This window comes from Lindgomyces ingoldianus (assembly GCF_010093535.1).
Source record: "Lindgomyces ingoldianus strain ATCC 200398 unplaced genomic scaffold BDR25scaffold_26, whole genome shotgun sequence".
Lineage (NCBI taxonomy): Eukaryota > Fungi > Ascomycota > Dothideomycetes > Pleosporales > Lindgomycetaceae > Lindgomyces > Lindgomyces ingoldianus.
The window spans coordinates 373,788-393,594 of record NW_022985187.1 but is presented as its reverse complement, the minus strand read 5'-3'; the positions used below and the strand labels follow the sequence as shown (position 1 = coordinate 393,594).

The window sequence follows — 19,807 nt, the reverse complement described above, 5'->3', positions numbered from 1 at the left end:
GCAGCAGGACTCCGACTTTTCGCGAGACAGGGCCAGGAAGAAGGCCCTTCGCTTCTTAAAGCTGCTTTGAGGGGTGTGCGTTGTGCTACCAGGTACGCATATAGGCTAAGCTTCGGAGGACCAAAGAAGGGACGGCGACGCTGGCAGGTTGGAGGATGCAGGTAGCACCAACGTTGGGAACATGGGGACAAGCGTGGCATGATATAGGTAGTTGCAAGGTTGGCTCCTTCACTGCCTGAGGACTACGCCTGCCGTTCCTTCACACTGCCCCATCCATCACTCCTTCCAAGAGCTGTCCGCGTGCGACACCACCATCACCACCACCACAAAGACGCACTCTCTCTTCTGTAGGTTGTGCTGGTTCCGCGACTCGGCGACTCGGCGACGCAGCGACAGCGGGTTCCGGCAGAGCGAGCGCTGCATGCTGTCGCTTTTCGTTGGCGGTCCGTGCAGAGAATCCCCACACTCTCTGCCCTCGCCGCACCCGTCGACGCCGGATCTGGCCCACCTTCACTTCGCATCCGTCTGCACCAGTCCTGCAGTCGCGACCCTTCCAAGGCTCGCGCCAAAAGAGGCACTCGTCCTGCGTCGTCGGTCGAGGTGCATACGCCGCTAGCGACAGAGCCGCTCCGATATCAAACTTTGCCTCCGCCCAGCGCAAATACCCGGAAGTCCCCTCCTCCTGCTTCCATCATCCACGTGGACGTCCATTTTGTCGCAGGTCCTGGACCGACGTCGTCGTGGCGAGACTCGCGAGGCCTCGATGGCCCCTTCCTTCCCACCAGACGACACCAGCACCGACCTCCAATCGCAAATCGCGCACCTGTCCTCGGGCCACCCGCCCTCGCTGGACATCACTGCCGCTGCCCTCCTCGCCACCTTCTCTGACAACAGGCCGCCCACCAGCCAAGGGGACGATGAGGACGGCATTGAAGACATTCATGGAGGAGGCATATCGCTGTTAGACTCCAGCCAGAGCGTGTTCACGGCAGTTCCGTCGACTATGTCGGTACCGGAACCTATCAGCGACTCCAATCCTGAAATCTCTCTCTTCTCGACGTCGTGGCCCGCGGATATGTCGATGCACGATTTCCTTGATCAGCACCCCACCGCTTTCGAGTTTCTTAGCATGGGATCGGTGCCGGTGCCTGCCTTCTCAACGCTCGCAAGCATGCCTGACGAACTTATCGGGTTCGAAACGTTTGCCCAGGGTAATCTGCACGAGCTGGACGTCGAGCCAGACCACTCCAACGGAGAGAATCCGAATGCGCAGGACAAGGAGTCATTTGTGGACATCTCAACTTTCGTCCGTCAATACGTCCCGCGACCCAAGGACGTCTTCCTCGTCGGTCTTGATGCAGTGAAACAACCCGAGACGATCATCCGGGAGGACCTGCGTGGGGACGAATGCGACTTTCAGGGTATCAATTGGTCCCTCCTCAATATTCCGAGGCAGTCTGTTCGAGCGAAACGAGCCGCTTTCGAAATCACGCGGCTGCGTTCGAGACTGGGGAATGTACGACAGGTATGATGGCTCCCACGAGTGATAGACGCTGTCTGACTAGCTTCAAGCAATGGCCCAATGAAACTCCAAACGTGGACAACTTCTTCTCGTTCAGGAGAATGGTCTCAACACACAGAGCCTACATATCGCATTTCCAGCTCCGCAACCTCCTTGCGTCTACGTCCAAGAATGATATCTTCTATTCCACGAGGGATCAGGTAATGGGGACGGATCCCTCGGGCGCGCCGGCCCGCTGCGTTATGGATCTGTCCAAGTCTAAATCCGAAGGCAGGAACATCCTCATTACAACCCTGGCTGCTGCAGAGAATTTTCTAATAGTAGGGGGGTTCTGCGGTGAATACGCCCTCACTAATCTTGCTTCGGAACACGGAATGCCTACTACTATCGGTCGTGCGATACATAAGACACATATTGTACCCAGCCCCATCACCAATCACATCCACATGTTCAACTCCCGATCGAACTATACCCCGCAAGCCGTACTCTGCTCCAATGACAATCGCCTCCGCATCCTCGACTGCGAATCCAACACATTCACCCATTCCTTCCTCTACGCGAACCCCGTAAACTGCTCTGCAACGTCCCCCAATGGCCGGCTCCGCGTCGTTGTCGGCGACTTCCATGAAACCCTCATCACGAACGCCGAAACCGGCCAGGCCTTCGAGACTCTCAACATGCATGTCGATGATGTCTTTGCCTGCGACTGGGCCGACGACGGAATCCACGTTGCAACGGCCGCGCAAGACCACAGGATCGTGATCTGGGACGCTAGGAACTGGTCACAGCCTCTTAATATCTTGAACTCCGAGCTTTCAACTCCGAGGTCTCTGAAGTTCTCACCAATAGGAAGCGGGCCTAGGGTTCTCATCTCTGCTGAGTCGGACGATTACGTCAACGTGATCAATGCGCAGACGTTTGAGACCAGGCAGGTCTTCGATTTCTTTGGAAAGACGGCAGGGATTAGTCTCAGTCCGGACGGATCGAGCTTGTTTGTGGCAAACTCAGACCCCAGGTTCGGCGGTATCATAGAGCTTGAGCGTTGTGGGTGGGGCAATACCAAAGAAGAGAAGATGTGGAACGGTGCTAGGAACGAATATACACCTGTAGATTGGATGGACGATGATACCATTGACGACAACTGCGATATAGTATCGACATGGCAAGAAAGGAATAGGAGGGGGGTCGAGATTGCGGGGCTGATGGTATAACAGAAAGGTGTAGATGACCATATGACGTTTGGTGAGCTATGGTGGATTTATAACAGTATCTGGTATCCCCATCCTCCTTTCCTTTTCTCATATCGCACGACTTTCCCATCCTACCATTTTCCAATTTGTCACGTCTTATTTATTCCACAACTATCGTTTATCTGGATAGAGCACATTCTGTCCTCAAGAAGCTGACTTTGGTGTCTCTATTCCTACTACCTTGGCCTGAAAGAGGCTTAGAAGGAGGCGTTTTGTATATCTTTCTTCTGTTTGTGGTTGTGGGGTTCAAAATTTCTCTTTGATTGAATAGTTAAGATACCAGAGCATCAGCATTGCGATCGGTGTTGCTGACTTCTGATGGTCTGTTTCGCTTTTGTTAGCACCTACTCAACATCACATCATATCATTATTTTCACATGAAGCTGGAGGGAGCATCTGGACGCGATTCCCTCGATCATGGTGGCACCGGGATACGGAATACCAGAGTATATATAAGATTAGGGATGCCCACGCGGGTAATATGCATGCATAGTTTGGTTGGGAGTGTTGGCTGGATAGCTTGGAATGCATTGGGACCGGATTGCCCGCGAACTTGAAACAGTGTACATAACATTTCAGAGGCAAAATCGAAGTCTTTATCTGTTGTTTGGGATACTTTTGCGGATACTCCTAGTATTGCGAGTTGTTCCCCTTCTCTCTGGAGTTTCTGCAACTTCCGATGTTCGTCTAATTACTCACCCCTCACCGGCATTAGCCTTCCACCCCTCGATTTAAACCAACCCAACACTTCCCTCCTTCTTCAACCTGTAGGTTCTAGAATACGGGCCAAGATTCTAACATTCCCCCCAAATCGATGTAATAATGCTGTACCCAGCTTTCCCATCACTCCCAAGGTTGTCACTGTCCATTCGGCCGAAGCCACGTTCAGCCAACCATCTGGGCAACCTGCACTGTCGATCCCGATGTCCAGCACACACCCTCCGGGCCACCCGATTGAAGGCTTCGGGTCATGTACCCCGGCCCCCAATATTCCAGTGCTTAGTCGGCGTGTGATGGCAGCAGGAGCCCCGTTAAGGTATGAGAGCAGTTGTTAGGATTGGAGGTAAGGTAGGAGTATAACAGTGATAAAGAGAGGGAGAGTGGAGCAAAAATAAAAATAAAAATAAAAGACCGATTATAACCCGACTACAATCTAGAATGAATTAGAGCTGCGCTTGAAAAGGTAACACTAGCCCATGTATCGTGTTAGATAGCTTTGCCATGCATCCATGAAATAATCTAAGAAATCGACAACAAGCGTAAAATCGAATAATGCCTCACGCAACAATTGGCTAGCTAAGCGAGCGCACAACTAGCTTGTGTTTCAAACTGCGAAGAGCTTAGTGTGCCAGGTGGAATTGAGCTAGCTGCAGGGATATGAGTTCCCTAGTTTCTATTCCGTACTCTCTAGCCTCTACCCGAACCCGACACGGGCCTGTTTGGTAGGAACGAGGGTTTGTGTGTAACATTCGTGCAGACGCATTAGCACCCTCTTCAGATGAAGTCGTGGATGTGGTGGTATTGGTAATTTCTAGGTGATTGGTCGAATTATGCCGTGGGCTTGCACCGCATCTATCCCGAGAAGATCGAGCTCAATCGGATATTTGCAAATTCTACCCAACCTTAGACGCGACGAATATCATGTAAACTTTCTATGAGCGGCGATGGTTAATTCTCGGCTTTCTAGATTCAGATACCTCTTCTCTTCTGCTGGTGGAGAAATAGCAGCTACGACCCAAATGCTTTTTCCTAGTTACCCGAAGCCGACTTACCTAATCTCAAAGTTCCGCCTGAGCACAGTTCAATCGCAAGTGCAGTAATATACACCAATGTACAGCCTTTGAGATCCATCGCACTTGCCCTTCATATGCGTTGTAGAAAGTCAGAAGACTAGAAGGGTAAAAGTCTGTATAAGTATTCTCAAGCTTGGAGGCTTCCGAGACTGAGTTTGGTAGAGCGGTGGATAAGATATAATTAGTTACCTGGGATTGATGATTTAGGGGAACAGGCTTTGTAGGTGGGCTGTAGGGAAATGAATGTTGTGTAGAAGTGAAGCGGTAAAGAGGTCTAAGAGATGTAAGATTCCCGTCTCACCAATACCACTGCCGATCCTCCATCTAACCAAACATCCAGCCGTCCTTCGATCATGCCTCCAACACTCAAGGCTATTTTGTCTGTCAAGAGTTCTCCTTGCTGTACAAACCCACTAAATCCTACTCTACATCCTTTCGCTAAAGCATACAAAGGAATGCCTCAGACCTAGATGTCGTCATGGATGAATGCGCTCAGAAGCTCATCAGCCCGCTGACTCCGCAGAAACTTCCACTGTACATTCTCCTCAGCAAAGAACCTCTGCACATGCTTTGCAGCTTCCATCCGAGCTTCAATATCCTTGGCCAAGACTTCATCTGTGTGAACCCTATTTGCAAGCTCCAGTACATCAACTTGCTCTTCTACGAACGCGTCCGCGCCTGGAGTGGCAAACCCGGCGGGAGGGAGATCATCGACACCAAGGATGATTTTAGTGAGCTCGACATCGTAGAACGGAGACCTGGGTCGGGTGGAGTTGAGGGAGAATGGAGAAGTAGGAGGGATGCAGATTGTATTTTGTGGGGGAAGGGTGCCGAACTGGAAGTAGTTTCTGATGTGGTTTAGGGTACACGGTGTGGGTGTTGATATAGAACAATGCTACAAGATAACGTCAGCCGCAAATATATTGAATACGTTACTGCTTCTCGGTAACTCACCCCAGCGCTATCCTGAGTAAGCACAACACTCCCCACGAACCTTTCACCCATAATCCTTGCGCTTTTCAGAGGCGTCACTGGGTCTGCGGTATTTCCAATCCAGAGGATGGGATGGCTTGTCTTGCCTCCAAACTCTCCTTTGAACCGATACACAGCCCTGATCTTCCAAGCCGCGCACTTCATCCTTAGCATCGCCCATATCGACCCAGAGGTTGGCGACGTATGGGCGAGCTCGTGCCAGTATTTTTTGAAGGAATCGGTATTCTCAGAACTCTGGTCGTATCCATCAGAGCAGAGGATGGCAATCCCAGGGGTATCTGTTAAAACTTGAACAGCGGGGGTGGAGGAGTTTAGTGGACATTGATAGACGTGGCTAGGGCGGAAGGCTTCCACGAGAAGGTTGAGGGCGCTACCGCTACCCGCTTCCACTGCGACTAGGACTTGAGCCAACAATGGGAAGATTATGGCCGGTAGGTAGAGCGACGAGAATGCAAGCGACTTAATGTCAGAGTACGAAAAAACTTCTGGTCCTGTGGCGGTGACAATGGGAAGTGGGTTGTGATAGAGAGAGCTTATGATGGATTGCGTGCGTTCCTTGACGTCAGTTGCAGTGGATGTATGCGTAGCTAGAGGGCATGACTTGGGTCCTACGTTAATACAATAGGTGTAGAAAGAGTTCATGACCTTTTCAGCGTCATGCAGGCTACCATTGCCAAGGCTTTGATTGTAGTCATCTGAATTGACAACACCATCCAGAATAAGACGGCCAACGCGGTCTGGAAACATGGACGCAAATGTTGAACCGAGGTACGTGCCGTACGAGAATCCCCAGTACTGAAGTTTGACGGGTTCCGGCCTACGGTTACAGTGCAGGTTTCCATGGGCTGGCTTCTTACTTGCTGATTGGTCTTCGACATATGCGGCATGCTTTTCTGCCAACTCGAGCATATCCCGGGCTACCGACGCAGTAGTCATGTATTGCTTGATATCGGGTCCATCTTCGTCTTCTGCGACTTGCTTACACGAAGAACCAAAGGCATGTGTCATTGACCAGAGTCGACCAAGGGCAGCATCAGAGCTCCCTAGAATGCCTTCAGACTTTTCCCTCAGCATCCAGGACCATATGGAAGGGCCATCTGGAAGACAGACTGCCGCAGGCTCGGTCAACCCAATCCCGCGAGGGTCAAATCCGATGATATCGAAGTACTTTGCTCCCAGGGGAGTTTCGTTTGGCCCCTCTATCGGGTCGACAATAGTCTGAAGTTGATATGCTCCGCCAAGCGCGAGCAAAATGCCGGAGCCACCCGGTCCGCCAGGATTGATGAGTATGGGCCCTCCATAGCGAGGATCAGTCACGGGGACCTTGGCGGGCAGTTTGACAAGGGCAAGGCTTATGGTTTCATTGGGGTAAGTTTCATTGAAGTAGTCGAGAGGGAGTTTCAGCTTTGCGCATTCAAACCCGCCATACCCGGAGTAGCATGGGTGGAATTCGAGCTGCTCTGTCGCTTCGATCTGCAAGTATAATGAGCATGATGAGGAGACGGGCTGTGGCACATTTCATGGTTCTATATTTTGAAGAGAAGGTTCGGGGTTGTCGATTTATGTCATGTAGCACAAGAGGAGTGGGCTTGGGGGGAGATGATCAGATAAGAGGAGTGGCGGTGAATAGGCGAGTTTGACTGATGGTCAGGAAACGAACTTACATCAGACCATTCAAAGGTAGCAGACGCAGGGTACGAATACCTGATTCCATATTGAGATATCGCCGATGGAACAAGACGCCCTGAGAGCGAAGGAAAAGTCGATAGAAGCCCTGAGGTGATCAGAATTCCCACCAGAGAACCAGCGAGGAATGAGGCGACAGGTCGACGGTTTCTACGCTGTGCAGTGGACAAGACTTGTTCTGAATCGTTCCAGCCCTTCATGTTGCCCGCAAGTTCATGCTAGAAAGGAGTCAGGATATGGAAAGGGAGAGAGGGCGTCGAGGTTGAGGTTGGAGGTTGAGGTTGGAGGTTGAGGAAACCCAAACTCGCGATCCTTCCTAGGCAAACACATTCAATGCGTTTGCGTTTCCTGTGGCGGTGCTGCCCCTGTCCACAACAGCTCCTTGGCGAGCGACCATCAATCCTTCAGGATTCCCGCACTTTCCTCTGCCGCTGTCGAGGCGTCTGACGCATGCACGTCCTGTGCAATCCATCACAACTCAACAAGACCGTTTCCCGGAGCGGTTTGGCGTCTTGTTTGCAGTTCTGCAGTGGAACATGCAGCCAAAGTCCCAGAGGAGCACGAACTGCCATATTAGGGCTATCGGCGATATTGAAGACTCTCGTATGCGATAATTTTGGTATCGGAGTGCGGAGAAATAGCCGAGACCAGGATCCGAGAGTATCAGAGTCGATCTATACCCTTCTGAGCATCTGGCCTTGCACTTCACTCGAACATATTGATGCCCGAACCCTAGATCCTCCCCGTGCGACCCAGAGCGCTCAGTTGTAGGTGGGATTGCTCGGTATTTGTGACCATGTCAGTGAGAGACGAGCGCTATTGCAAGCCATAGGTCTAGAGAAAAGTAGTGCAAGAAGCAGACAGCAGCAGGTTCTGATTTGACTATGGGTATTAATCATCTCATCTGATCAAAGTTACCAGCCCAACTCGCAATCTTTAACCCATCCTGCCCTAGAGACATGGGAGGAATTGCAGAAGCTCATTGACTCGCCAGCGCCAGCCCATTAAAGCAGAGGAAGCCACACATCCTCCAAGATGATCGAGGCCATAAGCAAATCCATCCATTTGGGGTGTTCCATCGCAATTTCGTTCCAGTAATGACCGTCAAGAAAACAAACAGGAAAGTAAAGAGAGGTGAGGTATGTCGATTGGGTCTCGTGCGAGGCCTCTACCATTGTTGGCCCCCACCCTGCCCTCCTTGCTCCTGTCCGCCCCCATAGCCTCCTTGGCCGTAGCCACCTCGGGGTGGATATGAGCCCTGCTGTTGAGAGCCCCAGTTGCCAGCACCACCGCCGCCACCACCACTGTAGCCTGTACTGATTGTTAGCAAACATTCGGATGTTCTATGGGAGTGGGTAGCCTACCTCCTCGGCTCTGGTAGCCGCCACCACCGCCACCGCCTGGAAGAGTGAATGAGCATGAGACAACGGCATAAAGGCCATGTCAAACTTACCGCCGCCTTGATAGCCTCCACGAGATTGATATCCGTAACCACCACCGCCACGTCCACCGCCGAAGCCTCCTCCGCCCCCTCCACCACCTCCTCCACTGGCACGGTCCGAAGCCTTGTCAACGCGGATCGAGCGTCCATCGAAACTAATCACACATTAGCACGACGCCGAATAAATGCCGGTCTATACAGATAAGAAACTTAAGTGAAGGCTGCAGGGGCCAATCAGGAATGGTGGATTGTCCAGGGAAAGCCACCAACGTAGAGAGCACGGCTAGAGAGACAGAGAAAACACTCACTCGACATTGTTCATTGATTGCATGGCAGCATCTGCCTCGGAATCCTGAGAGAAGCGTACAAAACCGAAGCCACGGCTGCGCCCGGTATCGCGATCCTTCACGACGACCTGGCGTCATGTGAGCATGATAATGGACCACCTTGCCGTAGGGGGGGTACTTACGGCCTCCTCGACCTGGCCAAACTCCTCGAACTTCTCGCGCAAAGTCGCATCATCGGTATGCCAGGCAAGGCCTCTGGGGCTGGTATCAGCTTGGTATTTCGAGTAGGTGGAATGTATGGGCTTACCCAACGAACAGCTTAGACATGATGGACTCGAACTGCACTCTAAACGGTCTCAATTCACACACTCTTCTCAAGGGACGCGCGCGACAAGAATTGACTCATGACATGCTCAGAAAACAGGAAGTACAAGGATGCAGAGCGTCAGCAGAGATTGAGAAAGGAAACAGGGCAGTGAGGCCGTGGTGGCTCCAAACGAGTCAGGCAGCAGAGGGCATGATGATAGAACGAACATTTGGTCTTATAAGCACCGGAGCGAAGGTCGGTCGATTGCGCACGTTATTGGCTCCCGTGAGTCAATGGTAGACAGTAACAGTAAGTAAGTGGTGGTGGTAGGCTGTGGAGCTGGGGATGGTGAAGCGTCGAGGGTTGGAGATGGCGGGGCAAAAGAAAAGATTGCGAGAAAATCTGGGAGATAAGTTTACCCCTCCGTCAAAGTGAAAGAGCGCTAGTGGACTGAAAACACTCTCGCAAGCGGCCGGGGGCAATGGATGATAATAAAGGCGGCAGCCGGGTAGGGTAGAAAAAGGTCGGGTCAGGATTGCGTGTCGTGGTAAGAAGCAGAATACGACACTCGGGGATTCTGATACGCAGGACAGGCGACAGACAGGGCTTCTTGTAGCCTTTGCGCCTGAGAGCGGGCATCATGGGCATGAGGAGCCTTTCACATTCACACCCCGTGGCCACAATATCATGCGGCCTTTAGCTAGTGCCAGGCCCTATCCGCGAGCCCCATGCCCAATGACAGGCGGGCGGGAGGTGCTACTGTCTGGGCTGGCCGTGCCTTATGCAAAAGACGACTGCTTAGATGCTTGATAGGCCGGACTGCCACGGCGAGTTCTCACTGGAAAAGTGGCCAGCGTGCGTGAAGAGGCATTATTGGACAATTCCAAATGTGTGGAAGGAAGACGCCTGCCGTCGAGCGTGTGGCGTGTCCGAAAGCGCAGCAGCGTTTGGGCAGGGCAAAAAGTAAAAGATATTTGCCGTGAGGGTGCGTGGACGGCGCGCGAGCATTGGATGGGGGAGGGATGGTTTAAAGAAGCTTATCAAATTGATTATCGCAGCGCGAGTGCGGAGAGGAAATTTTGACGGCGTTGAACCCGGCACCGCGACACCACCCTTGGCTCGTGCGCAGGCCAGCACTGGGCGGCCACTTGCACGGGTAGGCGAGAAGATGGAGAGCGGTGCGATGCAAGGTATCACTGTCGTCGTTGTCGTTGTGATCGTTGTTGATTTTGAGCATCAGCGTGGCATTGAGCGTGATTCCTGTCATGTAGCAGAGTTGGACAGAGCAGGGTCGCGGCGTCATGCCTCAGTCTTTCGCAGTCCCACGTCCGGCCAATCAGCGGCCGGCATGGCACGCCTCGCGCACTTCGAAGTCACCGCCGTCCAGCAGCAGCTGTCAGTTGTGAAATGTGCTCCCATAAAGACGTCTCTGCTCCGGCCGTGAGAGCCCACTCTGCTGGCCCCCAGCCCCAGAGCCCGCGGGAGTAGTGAATGGCCGAGTCTTCCTGTTCGCGCCTGCCATGTCCACTGCAACGGCAACGCCAGCAGCATTCGAAGTTTCCCTCTCCAGCGGTGACGATGACCCTTCCACTGCCTCGCCTCCCCCCCCACCATAAGACGCATTGTGATATTACGGGGCGTGCAACAGGCCGGCCTTCAGTCCCGTTACACACACCCAATCTCTCCTCCTGATGCTGGACGCCTCTCTCCGTCTCCTGACCGGCTATCCTGCTCGCAACCTCGCAAGCTCATGCTGTACTACAACAACTGATTCCTGACAGAGGCGGTCCTGTGGCCGAAGTCTCCGAATCCCAATTACGGGACGGCTCGCTCGGTCAGCCGCCCGCATCGCGCCCTCGCCATAGGCCGTGATAGTTGCCGCATCTTAAGCTTCCAATGGACATTCGCACATGGCTGGCCGATATTGAACTGCCAGAGAGGCCCCCAACTCTCTCCGAGCAGCTCGGCCTGCCTCCGTTCCTCCATCCAAAGGGGGAGTCCCCAAAGGAGGTCCGCCGGCGGAAGCGTAGTACGTCGGACAGTTCACTCCTCGACACCCGCCCAGGGCGCCAAATCCCTCCCTCAATTAGACACGGGGCCGATATCGACGACAGCGCCGAGGACAGCGCTTGCAGTCATGCAACTAGCGCTCTAGGCGACTCTGCAGGAAACAGCAAGTCGAGCCACCCCTATGCACGCAGGCCTCGACGCAAGACACGCCTCGAGCGCTACGAACCCACATCGAAGGATGTTAAGGGACGGGGGAAGCAGGTATATCAGACCCGGAGCGGCGAATCAAGGAAAACCAGACGCAAATCAAGGCGCAAGAAGGCCGACCAGGGGGTAGGCCTAGTCCAGAGCTTCCACGCCAAGAATGTCCCGAGAGATCGACTGACTGTATGATGTCCATCATACGTTTCGTTGGCTGGGGAGGCACTGACAACTGGCGTAGTTGAAGCCTCGAGAGAAACTGGGGATATTCAACAAGGGAAGAGCGTCGTCGCCAGTCAAAGGTCGAGGCCGTAAGCCCCTCCTCTGCCGGTCCCCCGCACCTCAGCCCATTGACTAAGTCATCGGTAGTGCCGGACTTGGTCTTCTCAGAGATGAAGTTCTTGCAGAAGAATAAGGGCCAACCGGAAGCCGTCCCTCAGGCAGGGTTGCCAATGAAAAAGCGCAAAAAAGATCATGCACAGGCTAAGCAAGAAGAGATATCTGCATACTTTACCTCTCTCCGACCAGTCCTAGCAGAGAAGGATGCGAATATCCAAGCGAAGGGGGGCTCGTGCCGACAGAGCCTTGTTCGGGACCTCGATCACGAGCATAAGAGATCGTCACTGATCGATAACGCCGTACCTACTGTCGAGCTACCCGATAAGGAAGCATATCTCAGGGTTGGGGGCCGGGTAGCAAGACATGAGAGTGGGAGCTATGTCTCCTGGTCTGAGTCCGTCCGACCGTCGAGTCCAACGATATTCCCTCGAGCAGGTTCTACTATCGACGTTGGTAAGCTGGCCGCGATACTAGACAGACGAGATGGGGAAAGAATGTATATAACGGATCCATTGCACTCACGGCCGGACGCCTCTTCCATAGCCAGACACATAACAGATGGTAGTGGCGGATGCTTCGAGATATCCTCATTAGCTCCAGCAAATCACCAGGCATCCCGATCACACTCGCTTCCTCAACGTACCTCTTCCCCACGAGCATCGAACACTGTTGACCGAGCTAGGAGAAGTAATCGTAAAGGGGATGAAACAATAGCATCGCCAGCTTCTACGCAGGCCGCTATACCTCAAGCTGCAAAGCCAAGCGGCATAATAGCCGGCTGTCCAAACGTTAAGAACAGTATTGGCTTAGAGAACACTGCACATTCGCCCAAGAAAACCGAGCTCGTTCATGACAACCACGCTGATGAGCTTGCAGTTGGACATACAGAAATGGCGGTGAACACTATCGAACCTCCAAGTTCTTCAAGCCTTGGAAGAATCTTACAAGAGTGCAACTCCGCATTTGACGAAGGAAGGCGTCGAGTAGTCGCATCGTATGGGTACAACAGCTTGCACGTGGAGCCCAGACTGGACAGTGAAAAGGAAACAGCGAGTCCACAGCTCCATAGAGTATCCCAGAGGACACCTGCAGTTCGGTTCACTGGTGTTGAGATAGGTCAACCTCACCGGCCCAACTTTTCCCGTCCCAGTATTTACGAAGAACAAGCGGAACGACAATATCTGATGCAGCAGCAGCATGCGATTGAATATGAACCCGAGCACGACGCTTACACCAGAGATGACAAATGCATTGTCGATGATGGCGATGATGAAGGAAACTACTACGGTCTGGACTTGGGATATCCGCCTGAAGAAATAACATCGTATGACTTTGGAGCCGACGTGGCGGAGGATGATCTTGCCTCACCGCACGGAATAGATAGAGGCGGGGAGAGTTTTGTGCAGAGAGATGGAGTCGTTGTGGAAGGTTTCTGGCGTCCTCATAAACTATACTGATGTGGTCAAATTCGCAAGAAATCCGTCATGCAAGCCGCTGGAGCTGTACATGACTAAGCGCCAAACTTTCCGAGTGATGGTGGTGCGGCTCCCTTCGACCCTTCATCCTCGGCCTAGGAGGGAGCTCAACCGGTGGATGTCTAGCCGACTCGGTCTGTCATTTTCTGTATGACCTGTCATACTCACCTGTTACGGCTCAATGCAGCCCAGAAATATAAACCTTTCACCTATCGCCCCTTTCCGACGGTTGTCCCATGCAGACAATCGTTGGTGACATTCGTCACGCTGGCTGCGCCTAGTTCCCACCGCCCGGCTGCGCCTGCCTGCCCCACCAATCCCGCCAGACTCGATAAAATTCGATCTCGGACACAACAGCTGGCAGGCCACCTCCACTCAACACCGCAACCCATCGCAACCATGACCACTCTCCCCGTCTCCGAGAAGGGATATCACTCCAAGGCCGCGAGCCAATACACAGCGAGGCGGATTGGTGCCGCCAACACACTCGAGCACCGCGTCTTCATCGAGAAGGATGGCGTCCCAGTCTCACCCTTCCACGATATCCCCCTGTATGCCAATGAGCAGCAGACCATCCTCAACATGATTGTCGAGGTGCCACGCTGGACCAATGCTAAGATGGAGGTGTGTCCTCGTCAATCTGCAGCTTTGTATTTCCCGTGGAGAGTCTGGGAGCTGACGTTACCCAACAGATCTGCAAAGAGGAGACGCTCAACCCCATCAAGCAGGACATCAAGAAGGGCAAGCTGAGATACGTGAGGAACTGCTTCCCGCACAAGGGCTACCTCTGGAACTACGGTGCCTTTCCCCAGGTACGACCTTGATCTCCACGCCGCCTCCCGATATCGGACAATGCACTGACTGCTTCTGCAGACGTGGGAAGACCCGAACGTCATCCACCCCGAGACCAAGGCTAAGGGTGACAATGATCCCTTGGACGTCTGCGAGATTGGCGAGCTCGTCGCCAGGCCCGGCGAGGTCAAGCAGGTCAAGGTTCTTGGTGTCATGGCTCTTCTTGACGAGGAAGAGACCGACTGGAAGATCATCGTTATCGATGTGAACGACCCGTTGGCCCCCAAGCTTAACGACATCGAGGACGTTGAACGCCACCTGCCAGGTCTGCTAAGGGCCACCAACGAGTGGTTCCGCATTTACAAGATCCCGGATGGCAAGCCCGAGAATCAATTTGCTTTCTCCGGCGAGTGCAAGAACAGGAAGTATGTTGTTCTATGTGCCACCGTTCGAGGTGATGCTAATTGGGAGCAGATACGCCACCGACATTGTCCGTGAGTGTGCTGAGGCCTGGGAGAGACTCATCACTGGCAAGACCCAGAAGGGTGAGATTTCGCTGTAAGTTCAGGCACCCGGTGATAGAGACTGTGCTCTGACATCCCTAGCACTAACGTCTCCGTCCCACACTCCCCGGACCGCGTCGACCCTGGCAAGCTCAACATCGCCAAGGGTGAGAACCATGGCCCGGCCCCGATCGACCCAAGCATTGACAAGTGGTTTTTTATTTCCGGGGCTCCATCCGGTTAGGCTTGAACTTAACGTAGACTGCTGAGCTCAGCCTAGAGTAGAAGAGGGTTGAGGATTGTTGGAGGCAATATGCATGAGTCGTTGGTTTGCAGGTTGCAGAATTTCGTATGGGTAAATGGCACATAAATACGTGTTCAATATGCCAAATTCAGATGGCACGGATCCTATAGATCCACACGAAAAGCAAAAGCTTTGGCTCATGATATCAAAGTCGTACGCCATGCCGTGACTCCACGTAATGCATGCCTCGTCCAATACAAGTAATTGTACAGGTCGTCAAGGCCCACAAAATATCGATCAACCCTTTAGTTTCCCAGCAACTCCTCCTTCCTCGCAAGCAGCCGCGAATGTCGGTCCACCCGCTCCATGACCTCTGTTATGCGCATTTTGTCGAGCTCAAGATCCATCTCTTTGCCATCTTCTGGAAGTATAATGTCAGCCTAGGGCTCTGTGGCCACAATTTACGTTCGAAAGTCGAAAGCGCGTACTAAACTTTAGGGCTAGAGATGCAGGCTCTTTGCTGTGTCTTGGAAGCATTTTCGACTCGATCTTCATTCCATCGACTCGGGCACTCGGCGGTATTAGGGAGAGGAAGAGTCGCGCGGATTTGGAGCGCGGAGAGAAGGGGTTAAATTTTAAACGGACGTCGGTTAGGAAACGGGTTATCATTGTTTTGAGATGAGAAGGATGGGAAGAATGGGAAGAAGAGGGCGAAGACACAGGCGTTGGTGGACGAAAGTGAGGCTCTGGCAACTTGTGATGAATTGGCGGGATATTTTACGAGGAATTGAGGACATACCAAAGTAGTATCGGCGCAATTGATAGAAGTTGACTGCTCGACTTCGATTCACTTTCTTCAAATTCACCTTCAGAAGCTCACTGCGTGACCTTAGCGTCGGGAATTCGGGGTTTAGTTTTTCCCGGCCTGTGACTACCGTCGTCATAAGTTAGTACCGAACAGCTGGCCGGTTTCGCGACTTCTTAACAATGCCACCTCTTCCTTCGACCGCGCAATCTCTCACAAATCGCCTGAACACCCTCTCCGAATCCAACAAAGCCCTTCTGCAGCTCGTCCAGCGTTTATCCAAATTAGACTTCCAGCCCGGATCGGTGCCGCTAAGCTCCGAAGAGGGCGATGTGCGGTTGGAGCTTAGTGCTGAGATCCATGAGAGCTTGAAACAACTTGAAGACGAGCTTGAGCTTCTGAGGCAGGAGGTTGAGGACGTTGTTCAGGGAACTGGAGTAAATAGCAGGAGAAGAGATAGCGTGCGGGAGAGTGGGAAGAGTAGGCTTGCGGTGCTGCTTGCAAGGGTGTCAGAGGATTTGAAATCGTACGAGTCCCGCCTTTCTTTTGTGCTCGCAAAACTTTAGCAACCTACCGAGTTAACTCGATGCTCTGCAGTTCACGATCCCAATTCCGTAAAGCCCAGCTAACAGCCAAACGAAACGCCGACCACGCGAAAGCCAAAGAACGGGAACTCCTTTTCTCAAATCTCCAATCCGGCTCCCCAACCCCATCGTCTACCCACCGCCGCAGAACCGCAAACTCCCAGCTCTCCGCCGACGAACTCATCGTAGGCACCGCATCAGATGTTACAGCAGGCCTTCGTCGCACCCACCAATTGATGCAAACGGAGCTCTCTCGTTCAAGATTTGCCCAAGAAACGCTCGAACAGTCCACAGCCGCGCTTGCAGACCTAGGGGAGAAGTATACGGATTTGAATACGCTTCTGGCGAATAGTAAGACGCTGGTGAACACTCTGCTGAAGAGCCGGAAGAGTGATACCTGGTATCTGGAAACTGCCTTTTATATTCTGATCACGACTATTGTCTGGTTGATCTTTCGAAGGTGGTTGTACGGGCCGCTGTGGTGGTTCGTCTGGATTCCTCTTAAGCTCCTCTATAAGTTCACCTTCGCCGTCTTCGCCGTCGTGGGTCTCACGAGCGGGAATTCGAGCGTATCGGTCCAGGAACAGGCGAGCACAAGCTTAATTGTCAAGCCCAGTGCATCAGGCGGAATCCCAAAACGCATAATCGACTCCAACGAACCTCCCCATTACGTCCGTGTCGGCGGAGGAGGTCGAGGGTGGGGCTACGATCCTAGTCCACCTGAGAGTGTATCTCAGCAGGTCGGCCAAATGGCGGAACAGGATCAGCAACATCAGGATGTGGAGGAACATCCTCAGCTGAGGGAACGGGGACAACAAGCTGAAGAGGATAACTTGCCGGTAGTGAGGGGGGATGGCACGGTGTTGCATGAGTCAGATAAGCCGAGGAATCCGAAGAAGAGGATTTGGGAGGAGAATGTGGAGAGTGCGAAACAGGAGCAGACGGATTCCGAGAAGGTGGAGCAGGCGATAGGGCAAGGACAGGAGGAAAAACAGAGTGGTGGGCATAGGAAGAGGGATGAGCTGTAATACTCGTATGATAGCTGGCCGTATGATCATCGAAATAGTGTGTTAATATCCATGATTATCCTCATCGTATCTTCGCATACATTCTCAATCGTACTCTTTACTCATATTCTAGGAAAGCCTAAAAAGCAATGTCTTGGGAATAAGATCTTCGCTTATTCCGCTCTATGATCTTCCTACAGTATTCTGGCTTGAGATGCTTGGAGCATTTAGCAGTGAAGCTCGGCGGACTGCATCGGCAAAGTTCTCCTGATCGCTTATGTCAGCACCATCACCAAATTTCTGCGTTGACGCATCACCACTACGCCACGTTCCACCCATTACCTAAAATATTTATCCCGTCCGTTGCATTAGCCTCGCTTCCAACACTCATCTAAGATTGGCTTCCCTGCTTCTCGGCCAAAATCTCCGATGAGGTTTCACGGTCATCTTTGACTCTGCTTCACTTTCATTACTTCAATTGGCTTCCACCGCTCCTATCTGCTTCCAACATCGTCTCTAGCGAGGGATGTAGTTACGTGAGGCCAATCCAATTACTCATTCAGGAATTCCGCACGTGTTCCTCGCCCTGCTGTGAGGGTTTCCTGCAAGTTTTGACCTCGCCTTCACTTTCTCGTACCTCACCGTCTCTCTACCCCAGTTTCTTATCCTTGATCTCTTTCTTCCGCTTTGTTCCAATCACTAGAGCTAATCACTTTCGATTAGCTGCGGCACGTGCCCTCCAAGCCTCCCTTCACCCTTACGGCCGTGGAGATACCCTCCCACGGGTCAAACCGACTTTTCTCTTCCTTTTTTCTATCACGCGCTGGCCTCTCCCTTTTCTATTACACACTCTCTTATTTTCCCCTTATCGAGAGTCTGCCGGCTCTGAGAGTTAGTGGGTTCCTAGAGTTTTCGGTGACATTTCTTCAAGCTATAGCTTGGTGTTGGGCGTTTGTCGCATCGCACAGTCCGACTCTCCTGGATTTAACTACGTGGCTGGTAGTCATCTGCTTGCTTTGATTGGTGCCCTGGCTAAGTGGATATCCTTATTTATGGTTTTATACCTGTAGTGACGACTGAGGACAGCCTAAAGGGGCTGTCCAGAACAAAATTTTCTTCATTGGCTCGGTTAGCTGATCTAGCTGCTCGAGGAAGAGCTTCCCCTTTAATCCGTACTGTTGAGGCTTTCACCTGGAGTACATGTTGAAAATGTGGCACCGAGAGGAAATGAAGCGATTCAAGGGTGAATGGCTCATGAAGCCCACCGCAAGATTTACCGTTGTTTGATTACCCTCCAACGTCGCGAATCGCTCAAGCTCCGTTTAACCAACGTGATCTCGTATATTTCTAGTTTCTACGGATGGCAACAATGATTGTACGGCTTCGTCATGAGTTTCTTGATGCCTAATCTTTCCTTCACCAGCTCGGCGCTAACACCACTTACCAGATCTTCTGTCCTCGATCTCCTCTTTCGTTGTTAACCCGGCCCAATAAACTTTTCCCATTGCAACAAATTTCTTGGAGACGACAATCATTTTTTCTGCCTGCTTTCCTTTCATGCTAGGTTGATTCCATGTTCCATGCAATCACATTGGATGTATTCGGAGTCTATATATAACACAGATCCAAAATACTATCGATGGCATGAAGGAATATTTGGGAAATTTATGGTGCATAAACTAGGGCCGGATATCATATTGGCGACCTCGTGGCATAGGAGAGGCGGAAAGTTCGTGATTCATATTTGTACGCGATGACTTCTTCTGTCAGGGTCCTCCGGGCCGCTACTCGCACCTTGCCATACTCGGGCTATCTAGGCTTTCCTATGTTCAAGGCTATAGTCATATTTCATTGAAGTCTTGAGGCAACACTTCCAATCATTATTCCAATGTAATCTCGATTTGGGCCGGAAATTTGTCCGCATATATTGAATATCTAAAAGCTGGTAACCCCGAAGATTCCACAGCGAAACTTCGTGAATTGTTGGAGATTCCGATGTTTTTTTAATATACTGCATGCGGAGACATGACGGCCCTCGAATATTTCCAAGGGCCAAGTTTGGAAGATGATCTATCATTGCGCAAGATCTGAGAGAGGAATATGAGTGTAGCTTAGACTCGTTTCGGTCAGGATCCCGCCAGGTTGTTCGCGTTCCAAACTAAAACGCAGAGCGTGCTATGGAACTTCTACGATAGTGTTCTGAGTGCAGACAAGATAGGCCCGCCGCTCTAACCTGAAGAGAGTTGGGGAGTCATAAAAAACACAGACGTTAGGTCCAAGCAAGGCAACATATCCACATCGAGTGGATATTCGCTTTTTTCTATCGCGCTTTCGATCCCGATCTCGAATGATTGATTCCCACGTCAGTAAAACAAAAGGTGGGGGTTGAATAAGCTCAAAGAGTATCAGATACCCTCGTTGGGACTCCAGCAAATTGTTTAAAATCTCCTGGAGTTGAGGAGACTTTTCTTCTGGTCCCTTTTTCATACTCCCAATGCTTAGTACATTTTGAGAAAACCGGGTCCGTGAGGCTTCTCCACGGACACACTAGTCTTTGTCTTGAACTAT

At 52.0% G+C, this 19,807-nt stretch overlaps 8 protein-coding genes across 8 annotated transcripts; 4 read left to right on the top strand and 4 right to left on the bottom strand.

Annotated features, from left to right (window-relative positions):
* Nucleotides 1-642: 642 nt before the first annotated feature.
* BDR25DRAFT_57741 (YVTN repeat-like/Quino protein amine dehydrogenase) lies at nucleotides 643-2,941 on the top strand. Its single transcript, XM_033698768.1, has 2 exons — nucleotides 643-1,525; nucleotides 1,573-2,941. Exons 1-2 carry the CDS (start codon nucleotides 764-766, stop codon nucleotides 2,731-2,733), a joined length of 1,923 nt encoding a protein of 640 aa, XP_033544944.1. The 5' UTR covers nucleotides 643-763; the 3' UTR covers nucleotides 2,734-2,941.
* A 1,798-nt stretch (nucleotides 2,942-4,739) lies between these two features.
* BDR25DRAFT_344411 (uncharacterized protein) lies at nucleotides 4,740-7,535 on the bottom strand. Its single transcript, XM_033693939.1, has 3 exons — nucleotides 7,223-7,535; nucleotides 5,520-7,031; nucleotides 4,740-5,460 (listed from the first exon to the last, which is right to left on the bottom strand). Exons 1-3 carry the CDS (start codon nucleotides 7,442-7,444, stop codon nucleotides 5,032-5,034), a joined length of 2,163 nt encoding a protein of 720 aa, XP_033544943.1. The 5' UTR covers nucleotides 7,445-7,535; the 3' UTR covers nucleotides 4,740-5,031.
* Nucleotides 7,474-8,309, bottom strand: BDR25DRAFT_357849 (uncharacterized protein; the record flags this gene model as incomplete). Its single annotated transcript, XM_033695859.1, has 6 exons — nucleotides 7,474-7,560; nucleotides 7,618-7,687; nucleotides 7,733-7,952; nucleotides 7,997-8,060; nucleotides 8,107-8,126; nucleotides 8,204-8,309. 6 exons carry the CDS (start codon nucleotides 8,307-8,309, stop codon nucleotides 7,474-7,476), a joined length of 567 nt encoding a protein of 188 aa, XP_033544942.1.
* Nucleotides 8,090-9,502, bottom strand: BDR25DRAFT_57690 (RNA-binding domain-containing protein). Its single transcript, XM_033698767.1, has 6 exons — nucleotides 9,280-9,502; nucleotides 9,155-9,227; nucleotides 8,994-9,100; nucleotides 8,698-8,840; nucleotides 8,609-8,644; nucleotides 8,090-8,555 (listed from the first exon to the last, which is right to left on the bottom strand). The coding sequence occupies exons 1-6, from the start codon at nucleotides 9,297-9,299 to the stop codon at nucleotides 8,413-8,415; spliced, it is 522 nt and encodes a 173-aa protein (XP_033544941.1). The 5' UTR covers nucleotides 9,300-9,502; the 3' UTR covers nucleotides 8,090-8,412.
* Nucleotides 9,503-11,175: 1,673 nt separating this feature from the next.
* On the top strand, nucleotides 11,176-13,286 carry BDR25DRAFT_344409 (uncharacterized protein; the record flags this gene model as incomplete). The annotated part of the gene is made up of 3 exons (XM_033693938.1): nucleotides 11,176-11,676; nucleotides 11,732-11,801; nucleotides 11,860-13,286. The coding sequence occupies 3 exons, from the start codon at nucleotides 11,176-11,178 to the stop codon at nucleotides 13,284-13,286; spliced, it is 1,998 nt and encodes a 665-aa protein (XP_033544940.1).
* A 119-nt stretch (nucleotides 13,287-13,405) lies between these two features.
* BDR25DRAFT_305117 (pyrophosphatase-domain-containing protein) lies at nucleotides 13,406-15,060 on the top strand. The gene is made up of 5 exons (XM_033690350.1): nucleotides 13,406-13,928; nucleotides 13,997-14,116; nucleotides 14,178-14,521; nucleotides 14,571-14,654; nucleotides 14,702-15,060. The coding sequence occupies exons 1-5, from the start codon at nucleotides 13,455-13,457 to the stop codon at nucleotides 14,841-14,843; spliced, it is 1,164 nt and encodes a 387-aa protein (XP_033544939.1). The 5' UTR covers nucleotides 13,406-13,454; the 3' UTR covers nucleotides 14,844-15,060.
* On the bottom strand, nucleotides 14,976-15,682 carry BDR25DRAFT_57659 (uncharacterized protein). Its single transcript, XM_033698766.1, has 3 exons — nucleotides 15,643-15,682; nucleotides 15,332-15,596; nucleotides 14,976-15,264 (listed from the first exon to the last, which is right to left on the bottom strand). Exons 2-3 carry the CDS (start codon nucleotides 15,510-15,512, stop codon nucleotides 15,149-15,151), a joined length of 297 nt encoding a protein of 98 aa, XP_033544938.1. The 5' UTR covers nucleotides 15,513-15,596; nucleotides 15,643-15,682; the 3' UTR covers nucleotides 14,976-15,148.
* A 148-nt stretch (nucleotides 15,683-15,830) lies between these two features.
* BDR25DRAFT_265685 (Sec20-domain-containing protein) lies at nucleotides 15,831-17,346 on the top strand (the record flags this gene model as incomplete). The annotated part of the gene is made up of 2 exons (XM_033686933.1): nucleotides 15,831-16,174; nucleotides 16,246-17,346. The coding sequence occupies 2 exons, from the start codon at nucleotides 15,831-15,833 to the stop codon at nucleotides 17,258-17,260; spliced, it is 1,359 nt and encodes a 452-aa protein (XP_033544937.1). The 3' UTR covers nucleotides 17,261-17,346.
* Nucleotides 17,347-19,807: the final 2,461 nt, after the last annotated feature.